The 13,974-nt window shown below is 43.6% G+C and overlaps 1 protein-coding gene across 3 annotated transcripts in view; it reads right to left on the reverse strand.

Annotated features, from left to right (window-relative positions):
* Positions 1-2,952: 2,952 nt before the first annotated feature.
* LOC137464323 (ubiquitin-associated protein 1-like) overlaps positions 2,953-13,974 on the reverse strand; it is a 69,138-nt gene continuing 58,116 nt past the window's right edge. For all 3 annotated transcript variants that reach the window (XM_068175605.1, XM_068175606.1, XM_068175604.1), the window contains 4 exons: positions 10,173-10,208; positions 9,562-9,759; positions 8,015-8,116; positions 2,953-5,011 (listed from right to left, as the gene is read on the reverse strand). In XM_068175605.1, the coding sequence (XP_068031706.1) occupies positions 4,871-5,011; positions 8,015-8,116; positions 9,562-9,759; positions 10,173-10,208 (477 nt within the window). In that variant the 3' untranslated portion in view covers positions 2,953-4,870. The remainder of the gene's footprint in view (positions 5,012-8,014; positions 8,117-9,561; positions 9,760-10,172; positions 10,209-13,974) is intronic.

Raw genomic sequence — 13,974 nt, forward strand, 5'->3', positions numbered from 1 at the left:
CCAACAACATGCACTCCCTACGATGAGCACGGGAGCAAACCCAAGGGGGTTGAACAGTTGTGAACTGTGGCAAACAGATGTAACACACACACAATCATTCAGATGGCAGAAATATGTTCATGTCAGTGTAGATACCTTTTCTGGAGCGGTCTATGCCTCTGCCCACACGGGAGAATCATCCTCTGATGCCATGAAGCACCTTCTACAGGCTTTCTCTTTCATGGGCATCCCCAATGAGTTGAAAACTGATAACGGGCCTACTTACAAATCCAAGGAATTCAGGAGTTTCCTGCAGCAATGGGGAGTAGAGCACAAACAAGGCATCCCCTACTCCTCTACATGTCAAGCTGTGGTGGAAAGGACTCACCGTGATATCAAAAGAGTCCTGGACCAGCAACATCAGGTCTTGAAAGTGGAACCTCCCCACATCCGGTTGTCCAGAGCACTGTTCACAATTAATTTTCTGAACTTTTCTTTTGACAACCTGAGTCCACCCATCGTACGCCACTTTGGGGGGAGCAGTCAGATGTCAGTGAAAGAAAAGCCTCCAGTCTTAGTAAAGGACCCTGAGACTTGGAAGACAGTGGGACCTTACAAATTGGTTACATGGGGACGTGGATACACCTGCGTGTCCACCCCCTCTGGTTTAAAGTGGGTTCCATCCAAATGGGTAAGGCCCTACGTCCCCAAGTTCTCAGGGAAGCCTACAGAAGCACCCCAGGTTGCTAATGCTGCCTGGAGGAGGAGACACCGTGCGTGTTCCCTGGAAGAAATTCCATTTGCACCTCCTATCTGGAATAGTTTGTAATATATCTCTGTCTTAAGTTTCCTTTTACCAGTTTAGATCCCACAGTTCGTGTGCAGTCTCGAGACACCATGAGACCGAGTCTGCTCCTCGTCCTACTCGCGATCATTCCACCAGCGATCTCCTGGATAGTCCCTCACCATAAAGCAAATGTATGGAGCATGGGCAGGCCTCCCCCCCCCGTCTGCTCGGAGGTCCATGCACCTTTGGCAAGCTGAGCCTGTTTACCCCAAATCGAACAAATCTAATGCATTGGCAAATAAAAAATAATACACATAAATTGGCTATCCAAAAAAGGGACCTAAGGCAATTAGACCCAGACTGTAATTCGGAAATTGTTCACTGGCCCAGATTTAAGGCCATCGCAATTACAGTCCTTCTGCCTTGGATCTCGGCAGCAAAAAGCATGGGAGAATTAGGCCGATTGGAATGTTGGGTTGCAAAACAGGCAAACCTCACTTCTACTGCCCTGAGTAACCTCTTATCAGATGAGGAAATTACCAGGCAAGCCACCATTCAAAACAGGGCGGCCATAGACTATCTGCTCCTCCTGCACAACCATCGCTGCGAAGAATTTGAAGGTCTCTGCTGCCTCAACTTGTCATCAAAAGCAGAGAACGTCCATGCCACAATCGACAAAATGAAAACCATGGTGAATGGCATCAAAAGAGAAACAGACGACTGGCTGAGTGGACTGTTCAAGGGCTGGGGACTCTCGGGCTGTTTGGGATCTATTATGAAAACTGTGATTTAGTACTGTTTATTCAAATTATTGTTATTGTAGTTGTTAGCATTGTTTTTGGGCTAATCAAGCCCATGGTTTACAAGTTAATTTCAAGCTCATCTTCCCCTCCTGAAGTATACCATTTGGAAGCCCCTAGTGCTCCAATGGATGACCTGGAAGCCTCAGTTGAAAATGCTGACCCTCCTGAAGGAGAGGAACCAACTTACCAACTCTGGTTTGGCAAGCATTCTGCCCCCCAAACCCAGTCCTCTTCATTTTAAGCAAAACAAGGGTGAGATGTTGTGGTGTGCCTTCATGGTTTACCCCCGAACCCTGGTTCCTCCCCTGAAGATGTCCTCCCTGGTGTGTCAATCACTCCTCCTTTCCCCACCCCGACCCCTGCCAGCACTGTCTGTCATTACTGGCATTCCAGAAGTGCATAGAGTGAGCAGATTCAAAAGATGCCTTCCACCCCCAGGGGCGCATTGGGTCATCCAGGTGTCCTTTGTCCCTTGAGACCTCCTCTCCCATGCCTGGTTGGTGGGCTCCATATCCCTTCCCCCCTCCCCCAGGTAAAAGAGAGGAGAACCACGTGGTCCGTGAGTTCTGGTGGAGCTGCGACTGGATTCAGAGGCCTGCGGGCCAGAATAAAAGCTCTGGATTAAAACCCTCCATCAGAACAGGCTCCTTTCCTTCACTATAGCCTTAAAGGCTTCTCCAGCAGAGGGAAACCTGAGGAGAAGACCCTCTACGAGAGGAAGCTCCATCCCGCTGCCACCTGAGCTCCGGCATGCCTGGACTTGTCTCCATGTGCCCAGCTGCAACATCCAGTGAGCCAAAAGTGCCTCTGGGGTGAAACACCACAGTTGCTGCTATTTGGTCCAGCAGGAGGGGCCAGACAAGCCAAGGCACGTCCCATTCTCAATATTGGTAACACCAATAGACCTCCTCCCTCTCCTTCTTTACTGACCTTGGTGCCTGCAGAGTTTGCACAAATATCCTCAACTCTTTTTTGGCTGCTGTTCCAGTTTTTTCCCCTTTCCAAATATGTTATCACAGAAGTTATCACCATTCCAAATTGACTCAGCTTTGGACAGCAATGGGCACATCTTGGAACCAGCTGGCATTGGCTCTATGGGACATGAGGTAAGATTCTGGAATCTTCTTACAGAAGCCATGCTCGTAGCCCCTCTTCTACCAAAACCTGGTCATGCAAACCTAATACAGATGTAAATCCAAAAACCTCACTGACAAAGCAAGAGCAGTGTCATCAGGGAAGACACAGAGGGGTACATCTTTTTGGAAGGAGACCACCAGCTTTACAGGTATCAGTTTCCATCTTCACCTCTCTGCTCTCACCTCTACAACAGTCTCCATAAGCAGAGTGGTTACTGTAGTGGGGAGACCAGAAAAACAACACACATTAACACAACTGAAGAGATGATTTTATTCAGAAGTTTGGTCTAAATAGTTGTTTCTTTGCTGGCAAGACTTCTTGCCCTTTCAAGATTGTCTAGTACCAGACAGATTTGTTTGGATATTAATTGTGAGAAAACTGAAACAAGCAACACAACCGAATGCTCTCAGCAGTGACAGTAAAGCAGTTCAAGTTTTGTTTTCCAGCTTTTCTGATTAATCAGGAACCCCATTTCTTCATTTTCAACTGTCACATTTCTCACCTGGGAAGGAAAGCTGGACAACTGCTTTACCTGTACCCACAGAGGCAGCAGCTGCTGATCCACCAGTTGCTGAATGTCCTTCTTAGATAAGTCTTAATTTCAGTCCCACTAATAGAAGCTGGTGAAGCTCAATACTATGGGATACGTGCAAGGCAGTTTGTCCTGGTCCTATTCATCATTCATATCTCCACACCTCCTAGATGTGGAGGTACATATTTTCTCAGTATCATTTTGTTTTAAGGAAAGGTAATTAATGTAGTTGAGAACCTCACAGACAACTCTAGGAGTTAACACTGGACCCAAATGACATGTTTTGGTCATATAAAGTTAACAACATAATAGAGACAAATGTCATCTCCTTCAGGGTCCTGATGAGCTAAAACCTCCTACTGAAAAACTTAAACTGAGGAAATGAGCCAAGTCATTTTTCCCTGTCTAAGTTCTCAATGGTCCCAGCTCCATGCTGTAACACTAGTTTGGATCCCTAGGTGTGGCTTTTGCACCACTGCAGCTGTCTGCCTGGAGACCTCTGGTTGTTCTGCCCAACACACAGTGTGCACGTGTGGCTATAGGAGCAAGAAGAATCCAGCAAGTTGTTCATTTGTTGAAGCCAAAGGCATGAGAAATGGGAACCATGACACTGGGAGTTATATTGAGGATTTTGTTAGTTTTTCTTCAGCAGAATCAAAATATTTAGTGAATTACTTTAAAGATTCCTCAAGACTGTTGATATTTTAAGTACTTAGAGCTTCAACTATCAAAACCAACCCAAAAGCTGATTTCTAGTACTAGATGCTATTATGCAATTCTATAGCAGTGTGAAAAATGGAACTAAAATAGTGAGTATATCTCTTTTAAAGAAAGGGCTTGAAAGGAACCTCCTGCATCACAGAGTATAATTTAAAACAAAAAGGGAACTGATTTCCTAGCAGACCATTGCCTTAAATATCCTACAAACCTGGGGGGTTAAGAATACTAAGCTCCAGCTCTCTGCCTTCAGGTTCAAAAACCAACATAAGCTGCAGGTCCAGATAGAATTCACAACTTACCTGTTTCAAGGGAAATTACAGGTCACTCAGCATTGAACGCTCATGTCTGGCAGAAGTGTTGGATGCATGGGTAAAAAAACCCAAGAGGAATAGGCTCTCTCTTTATGCATAGCAACAGTTTCTGAAACAGTGTTTTACTAAGTTGCAGACTAATTTTCCCCCCAAAAAATAAAACTCTATTGCACTAAAGGTCAAATTTAACCAGTTAATCTGGACTATGACACAATCAAGTAATTCAGTACAAGCAGACACCATGAAAGCTGCTTCAAAGAACCAAAGCATCCTAATTTCAGAACTAACAATGTTCTGTTCAACTCCAGTGCAAAGGTGAGTGGGAGAAACCACCCCATCTCTACCTATGTACAATTCCAGTAGAGACTGGACAGTCTAAACTCTCTGTGGCCAAGCTGGAAACAAGGAAACTTAGGACATTTTAAAAAATTAATTTAAAAAAGAAAGTTGTCTCTCAGTGGAAAGAGAAATGCTGGAGTGATGCACATGGGTGGGCTTGCTCAGACATTCTCCCTTATATGCAAAAAAAGCCAAACTCCTTGCTGAGATTAGGTCACCCTGGTCTTGCTCTGTTGCATTATGAGAATCCAGGACTGTGTTTTCAGCTGGCTCCTGCACGGGCCATCAAATCTTCCAAAGCCTTCTGTTGGTCATTGCTATGTAGTAATAAGACCTCCTTAATGTCTTTTAGTTCAAAGCCCATTTCTTTAAATTGACTCATTAGTTGGAGAAGCTCTGTCATCTGAAAGACACAGATAGTCCATTATTTGCAAGAGAAAAGAGGATCGGTGCTCAGTGGAGGTTTAGCACACAGCAAGTCTTCAGTGACTGGGCATCCCATAGGGTGGATTTCTACACCCCAAGTACAGCCCATTCCAATGGTAGGAGAAAGTCTGCTCACACCACAGTTGGCAGAGCTCTGGGTGCAGTAGCCCACAGAGCCTCACCTTCAGTCCCCTGGGTTTGCAGGCCTGCATTTCCAAAATCCTCTTCATCAAATGGCACCAAAACTCGGTCTGCGGGGTGTCTCTCCCAGTAGGAAATTTATCAGCCTGGCTTAACAGACTGATTAATGTCACCTTGCTCTCCCACATCTACCAACTACTGTTGCATCTGAATTTTTTTAAAGTTACATTGACTTTGGGAACAGCACAGTAGCCCTTGTTATCAAATGGCTCTTCAGATCTAGGACAAACTTGTGGGATTAGCACAAATCCTATTGGACACACTGTTTACAATACTACCAACATAAACCACAAATCCTCCCTGAATTTAAAAAAAATAAAGTAACAAGAAGTGAATGACTGATCAGACTTTTATGAATCCTCTGCAATTTACAGGACCTCTGCTCCGCTTTGGGGGAAGGGATGCCAAATGATAACAAAATCAAACCAAAATCAAATTAGTTGAGATGGACGATCAGGAGGTTAGCGATTTCCAGTTTTGGGGTTAAGCCAGTAGCAAATTCATTTACTGAACTACATCACTGCTCCCATCTTCACACTGTTGTTCCTCTGTTTGCAAGCTCATCACAAAGTCCAAGAAGGGCAAGAAAGGCAAGAAGGCATATATATGACGTCAGTAGCAGCTGACATCATCTACCTGGACTTGTGCAAAGCATTTAACACTGTCCAACATGACATCCTTGTCTCTAAACTGGAGAGATATGGATTTAAAGGGTGCACCATACAGTGCATAAGGAATTGGCTGGATGGTCGCACTCAAAGAGTTGCAGTCAAGGGCTCAATGTCCAAGTGGAGACCAGTGATGAGTGGTGTTCTTCAGGGGTTGGTATTGGGACCGGTGCTGTTTAACATGTTTGTTGGTGGCATGGACAGGGATTGAGCACACCCTCAGTAGATGAGACCAAGCTGTGTGGTGCAGTTGACACACTGGAGGGAAGGGATGCCATCCAGAGGGACCTTGACAGGTGGGCCCATACAAACCTCATGAAGCTCAACAAGTCCAAGTGCAAGGTCCTGAACCTGGGTCAGCGCAAACACTGGGATCAATCCAGGCTGGGGGATAAATATATTGAGAGCAGCTCTGCTGAGAAGGACTTGGGGGTGCTAGTATATGAGAGGCTGGACATAACCCAGCAATGTGCACTTGCACCCCAGGAAGCCAAGTGTATCCTGGGTTGCATCAAAAGCAGTGTGAGCAGCAGGTCAAGGGAGGTGATTCACCCCCTCTGCTCTGGTGAGACTCCATCTGGAGTACTGCATCCAGATCTAGGGTCCCAAGCACAAGAAAGATGTGGACCTGTTGGAACGAGTCCAGAGGAGGCCATGAAAATAATCAGAGGGGTGGAGCATGTCTCCTATGAAGACAGGCTGAGAGAGGTGGGATTGCTCAGCCTTGAAAAGACAAGGCTCTGGGGAGATTTTGTAGCAGCCTTCAAGTACCTAAAGGGGCTACAAGAGCTGGAAAATTATTTACAAGGGCATGGAGTCATAGGACAAGGGGGGATGGCTTTCAGCTGAAAGAGTGTAGGTTTGTGTTAGATATTAGGAAGAAATGTTTTACTGTGAAGGTGGTCAGACACCGGAACAGATTGCCAAGAAAAGTTGGGGCTTTGAGCACCTTCCAGCTGTCCCTGCCTATGGGGGAAGGGGGAGTGGTTTGAACTAGATGATCTTTATGGTCCCTTCCAACCCAAACCATTCTATTATTCTGTGGCCAGCAGGAGCAGAGAGGTCATTCTTCCCCTGTACTCAGTACTGGTGAGGCCACACCTTGAGTACTGTGTCCAGTTCTGGGCCCCTCAGTTTAGGAGGGACGTTGAGATGCTTGAGTGTGTCCAAAGGAGAGCAATAAGGCTGGTGAGGGGCTTGGAACACAAGCCGTATGAGGAATGACTGAGGGAGCTGGGATTGTTTAGCCTGGAGAAAAGGAGACTCAGAGGTGACCTTATCACTCTCTTCAACTTCCTGAAGGGTGGCTGTGGTGAGCTGGGGGTCGGTCTCTTTCTCCCGGCAACAACAGATGGAACAAGAGGACACAGTCTCAAGCTGCGCCAAGGGACATACAGGCTAGACTTAAGGAAGAAGTTTTTCACAGAAAGAGTGGTCAAATACTGGAATCATCTGCCCAGGGAGGTGGTGGAGTCACCATCCCTGGATGTCTTTAAAAAAGACTGGATGTGGCGCTTGGTGCCATGATCTAGTTGCCGTGTTAGAACATGGGTTGGACTCGATGATCTTAAAGGTCTCTTCCAACCTAGAAAATTCTGTGAATTCTGTCTGGGGGGGTTGGGTTGCACCGCTAAAGATTTCATAAAATAACTGGGCACACAACAGACAGCCAAACTTTAAAAGATCCTACTGTCTTCTGAGTTGGCTACTTGCTCCTGTCTCTGTACTTTTGGTGTTTGCAAAACAGCCAAACAATTAAAAAAATCACAGCCAGGGGAGTCTGGCAGGTTTTGAAAGATAATTTGCTGCTTCTGAAATTAACTGTTTCTGTACCAAGCACCTCACCCACAAGAGAACTCTGGGTTCAAAACATTGCAACCAGAATAAGCAGGGTCTTGAAAAAATCCTGTCTCCATAAAAATGCACGCAAGTGAGAATGATAAAGGAACGTGGTATAATTCTAATGCTTTAACACATAGTCACTTTATCACAACAGGAATGCCCTTCAGCAGTCAGTTTTGGAAACAAGGTGGCATTACCACAAAAGCCAGAATTACATCAGCCAGAGGAACTGCACATTCTCTCTATTCCTGCACACATTGTGTCCTCACCTTCTCCTCTGAACACTGGTACATTTCCAAAGCTGCTTCAACAAGAAGTGGATCAAAGCCCTTCTCACAAAGCTGTCCATGTACAAACAGGTAATCCAAAACCTGTGGGGAATGAAGAAAAGAAACTAAGCTTGCAGAGTAGCATCTGCAGCACATGGCTGAATACTGTCTTTGTACATACAGAGGGACTCAGCATGACTTTACTCCAGGCTTCACCAGGGACTCAGATAAAATTCTTCCTAGTAGATCTGAGACAGTCTTCATGCAAGAACTTGTTCAGAGAAAGCAGATGAGCCCTTTTGTCCTCCTGTATTCTCCCACCAGCTCTGAACATAATTTGCTCTAGTCAGAACAGTCTCACAAGCCAATTTTTAGAAGTTTAACTGTGTTTTTTATACTACAAGTTTTTTTAAGATGAAACTGTAGATTCAACAGTCAAGATGTCTCAGCTTTTAGCTTCCTCTCAGCCAGTCACAAGAGCTAATGCAATCTGAAAGCATTCAGCCTTTAAAGATCAACTCAGTATACTAGTGAGTGAGCTGCAAATCCCAGCTCACATGCACAGAAACCACTGCCAAATTTCTTATCTGTCCTCAATTTTGAGAGGTGGGGGAAATGTCTGATAGGTAATGCTAGGTCCACAAAAGAACACAGCTTGCAAATACAGCAGTATTTAAAACCACCATCCTAAGAGACATTTTATTCATTTGATACTACAGTTCACTCCAGCACACAGCTTAAATCACTCTCGATATGTAGGTAGTGGGCAAGCAGATCAGCTCCGCAAGGAGTCACTGGGACGCTCCTCCCCCCCAGGCAACAGGCACAGTCTTGCCAGGCAATGCTCTGCACACAATTCACCAAGGGTTTCCCACACAGAAAGTTTGGCCACACTCTTCCTGCTTTAAAATGTTTGAAGAGGATCCAAGACACAGAGCCGCACTTCACTCTGCAGCACTTAATGTCCAATGACCTGGTTTTAGCAAGTGTTTGAGGCAACACATGAGGCAGGAAGCAACACAACACACAAAAGAAAGTTGGTCAGTGGTGCCTTGCAAGAGGCTTTCAGGGATGTTGTAAGCCTGCAGGGGCAAAATCTCTCTACAAGTAGAGACATCAGCATTGCAACCCATGCTCAGAACAAGGGAAGTTGTCTGTTTTTTTGTCACATGGCACTAAGCATGGCATAGATCCATGCTAAGCTTACTTTGGATGGTTTTGTGGCTTCTGGGAAGGCCCAGTACCTCTCCCAGACTGACATGGAGCTAAGGGCTCATCCCAAGCTCAATGCAGCTCTTACCCAGCACCCACAGGTGTGGCTGACTCAGTTTCTCATCAGAAACAAGTGTGGACACTCTTTTCTTTGGTTTTGGGAGCCTTTATTACCAGCTGACAACTTCTCTAGTGGTTAACATCACAGCAGTTACAGGCTGCAACCCCTTGTTAGAATAAATATATTCCCCCTATACATTTTGCAAACCTAGGTTTGTTTCTTAGCAGAATCAGCATCAAATCAAGGGTTTCTTTCCCACTGCACAAGCTCTTACCTGGTCTATGTTCTGCCCCTTCTTCTTCATGGCTTTCAGGACGTCCTCAGGCGCATATCCCATGTTGACAACTGTCTCTATGCACTGCCTCTCACTAGCAGAGAGGGCCTGCTGTAGTTCAGAAGTGGGGTCACCTGACTGCTTTGTGCAGCTGATATTATTGGGCACTTTAGACACTGGGAAATTTTGGTGTGTTACCTAAAGGGGAAAATCCAGAGGCTGAGGTGATGAACATCTGCATCCCCTCATCCTGTTTCTGGCTAGTGCAGAACCAGGATACCCCATATAATACAAGAGGTTTTCTAAACTGCCCTTGGGAAGTTACTCACTGTTCGGATGAAACCAAGCAGTGCACAGTCTGATTCCTGCCATACTTTTTTAACTGTCAAAACAGCAACCAACAACTCAGATTCTTTCCAATATATCCTCTTGCACCAGTGGATGAAAACCTTTCAGTGCCCAACCATATGATATAGTCAAACCCTGTACCTCAGCAGAAGCATGCAGATTACTTCCTTTACCCTCAGTTTACTCATCACCTATGGAACACTACTTCTGGAGATTTTCAGAAACACGATCCAATGCAAGCACACAGGTATTTGGGAACTTACCGTAAGTATTTTTGCTTCCTTGTAGTCTGGGTGCACCTGTTGGACAACACACAAATAAGATGACTATAAACATTATGCACCAATGAACAGAATTTACTACAGCTGGGGAGGAAGGGTTTTATGGGAGAGATCTGGGAATAAGTCTATATACTAGGGAGACTTGTGGTCTGATCAGGTTTCCACATGTGAGATGCAGACATTACACAGTTATGTGAAGTTATAGAATAGACACCATAAGGATAATTTCTTCTTTCAGCACTCTATGAAAACAGATGATATGGCAAAAAGGATGTGTCCTCTCTCATAATAATTGTAAGCTTTTTTTATTCTGTCAATGTGACTTCTATGTGTTCACAAAGCTCAGTGTAACACGCTGGCTGAATGATAGCGATAATTTTTAAATCATTGCCTAGAGATTTCCCTTAATTTTTTTTGACCATGAGGAGTAAGAGAAACACATACCTCTTTTCTACTCTCAAAGCACTTCATTTCATACACCTGTGATGGATGCACTCAACCCCCTTAACTAAACCTGCAGTAGTTTGATACAGGCTCCAAAGGAGGTAAAGGTCTGAGCTGTAGTTCTATGAAACACAAAGGAGCAGAGAGAATTGATGTATATGAGCTTGGAATATGACTGTGCAATTAACACATGAATTGTGTGTGATTTTTCCAAGATGCATTTATCAAAGACCAAAGAAAGTTGTGGGTTTAAGGAGTTTCATGCATACTTTCCCCATCATATGCAATTTGACAACAAGACAACCACTTTATTCCATAAATATGACAGTCTAAGTGAGCCACCTTTGAGCTCTCCCTGCTAGGCAGCGTGGCTGCAGGGCAGTCGTCTCCTCTTGATCTGGGACACATCTCAAGGTTGCTCCTGGAGGCGAAGACACTTTTTATCAACAACAGATCTTTGGATGAGTCCAATTTGAGTTCTCTCTAAATTGCAACTGGACTGCACACCATTAACTCTCCCCTTGAGCTGGGATGTCTCTCCGTTTTTGAGATTCTTTACCTGAGGTGGAGATACCCTTTATTTCACAACAGATCCTTGGTAAGTGACTGATAGCATGCTGAATTAATACTAATGAAATCTATGTAGCTAATTCCATTAGACATAAATCATTTTCCAAACCTGATACTAAAATTGGACCTAGTTGCACCTAAGCTCTGTCAGGAGTTTAGAAACCAAGGGGGTCCACTATGAACCTTGTGACTCAACAGGAGGGTCTCTCTTACCCTTTTGCATCTTTGGTCTCTGTGTAAATTATTCTAAATCAATTCTAACTTGATATTCTTTTGTATGTTTCATCCATGTAGTAAGTAATAGAGTGAACCTTGCCATCAAACTTTGTTAAATCACACTTTTATAAATTCATATTAAAACCACTTTTGCTAATACTTTTGATGGTGATTCTTTAAGTGACCTAAATCACTTATCTATACCACCACCATATATGAGCAAAATGGTACACTGGCTAAAAAGAGCATGAAATTTTTCTACCAGTGCCCAAAACTTGGTCCCATTCTCAGTACACCAACAAGGCTAGATAATGTTCCTTGCTGTACACCTGCTCTATTTCTGCAGAACCAGGCTGCCAGAGGGCAGAACCAACCCTCCACTTTATATTACTTTACCCAAGATAACAGCAGTGCAAAGTCAGAACTCTACCCTTTTCAATTTATCCATTTCAAAGTCTTCCTGCATTTTAAATCAAATTTTAAAAGACTGCAAGAAATTACTTTGGACCAAGGGCCTATGTTTATTGCCTTTCCTTAATATCTTTTTAAGCCAACATAGATTGCTTGAAAGCTTGTTTACATCTTTCAGAAAAGCCTTCTTTGGGCCCAAACTGAAAAAAGCAAACAAACAAACAAAAATCCCAAACAAACCAAAAAAACCACCACAGCAAAAAAAAAAAAAACCCTATTCATAGAAAAACAATTTTGAGACTATATGTTAGGATTTTTGCAAATTCCATCTATTGGGGGAGGGAAGAAAAAAAGGGGGGGGGAAGACCTTGTTCTGCATTTCTACCCATTTTTATCTCCAGGGTAATAATTTATCTTCTAGGACACAAAGTCCAAGAAACAATGTTTGGTTATGGACTGGTTTGTGCAAGAACTTCTCCTCATGGTAGTAGAGGGGTTCAAAGCTCTTCACACACCCCCTTCCTCCAGACATTTTTGCCAAAGCAAAAAGCACTAGAATATGGGATACACTGAAGTGAGGTTCTAGAATAGCCCTGAAATCAGCTGGTTATCAAACTGAAGGATGATGCTTTGTTATCAATGCTGCAGCCAGGAAAACCAAGACTGCTTCTTAGCCTAGACATTCAAGAGTCCAGGACCAACTCCTCTTTCTCAGTGCATTTGAGCTTAACAACCTGTGTTTGAAGTCAGTGATTTCCAGTGGAGGAGGGAAACAGCTAAAGGAATTTCGGGAGACAAAGCTAGGACTGGTCATTCAGCAGTCATGCCCCCTTAAATCTCAAACTTGCATTTCAGTGCCTTTCAAGAAGCAAACATACATTGCTTTCAGTATGTACTTGTACACTGGGCCTACTTTTAGGGACTTTATAGGCCGGGAGCCCTGTCTGCAGCTGGTGTGCCTGCATACATCATGCTACTGCAGCAATATATATTCTGAATGGTCTACCAGGAGTGCTCCATTCTCCAGCAACCAGATTTCTTTAAATGCATCATACTAATCAGGTCTCTGATCAGCTTTGTTTAATTCCAACCTGCTGACTTCACTAATCATTTCTTCCCTCTGCCATTGCTGCAAAAAGCAAACTAGTGAGCTTCAAAAAACAAACAAAAAAAAAACCCAAAAAAAACAAAACCCCAAACAAAACCAAACAACCAAGACAAAAAAACCCCACCATAAACACAGTGAGGAGAGGGGAACACCCAGAACAGAATCAATGCAGTCTCAGAGAAATCACAAGTTTATTTCCATCCAAAGAACCCTAGATCAAATTCACTGGTAAAGCATAAACTCCAGTGGAAACTCCAAATCCCAAGTTACAATGTCTAGTCTTCTGAGAAAAAAAAAAATCTGTATAAAAACCACTATGAAATACACTGGGACATATAATTGTTCTGAGGCTTTCTAAAAAGGACAGGCTTATTCTTGTGTAACCTTGAAGGGAGACATGCCCCTTCTGCTCCCAGTCACAGAGATGACTGAGACTTCCTTCTATCATTTTCACATTCTGAGGACTTTTGTTACATTTGCTTCAATTACAATTTCAAAATTTTGTTGCATTTACAAATCATGTCCAAGGAAGAACTGGACATGGCACTCAGTGCTCTGGTCTAGTTGACAAGGTGGTGATTGGTCAAAGGTTGGACTCAATGATCTTAAAGGTCTTTTCCAACCTAAATGATTCTGTGATTCAATTTCTTGCAACTCAGCTGTCCTTTTCCAGCCACTGGGACCATATTGTGGAAATATGAAACAAGTACATTCTGAAGTCTAGTTCTGTTGGCATACCTATTTCTTGGTTTGCTACTTTCAAAGTAGAAACAGTTTCAAATGAAGATCTTTATTACTTCTCCTAATAAGACTATTTTTGTTTGTTTATCAGTTTGTATCTTTCCTTACAGCATTCTTGAGAATATACCTTCGCTCTTAGTTTTTAATAATTTCTAATCCAGCATAGCGATTTGAATAGTCAAGAGTGAAAATGTGGTCATGTAGTTGTAAGTGATCTTTCATATTAACCCCTAGAGATGTGTCATACTTCAAGTTTTTACCTCTGAGCTACATACGATGATAGTCACCTCTCAA

Source organism: Anomalospiza imberbis, chromosome W, assembly GCF_031753505.1.
Source record: "Anomalospiza imberbis isolate Cuckoo-Finch-1a 21T00152 chromosome W, ASM3175350v1, whole genome shotgun sequence".
NCBI lineage: Eukaryota > Metazoa > Chordata > Aves > Passeriformes > Viduidae > Anomalospiza > Anomalospiza imberbis.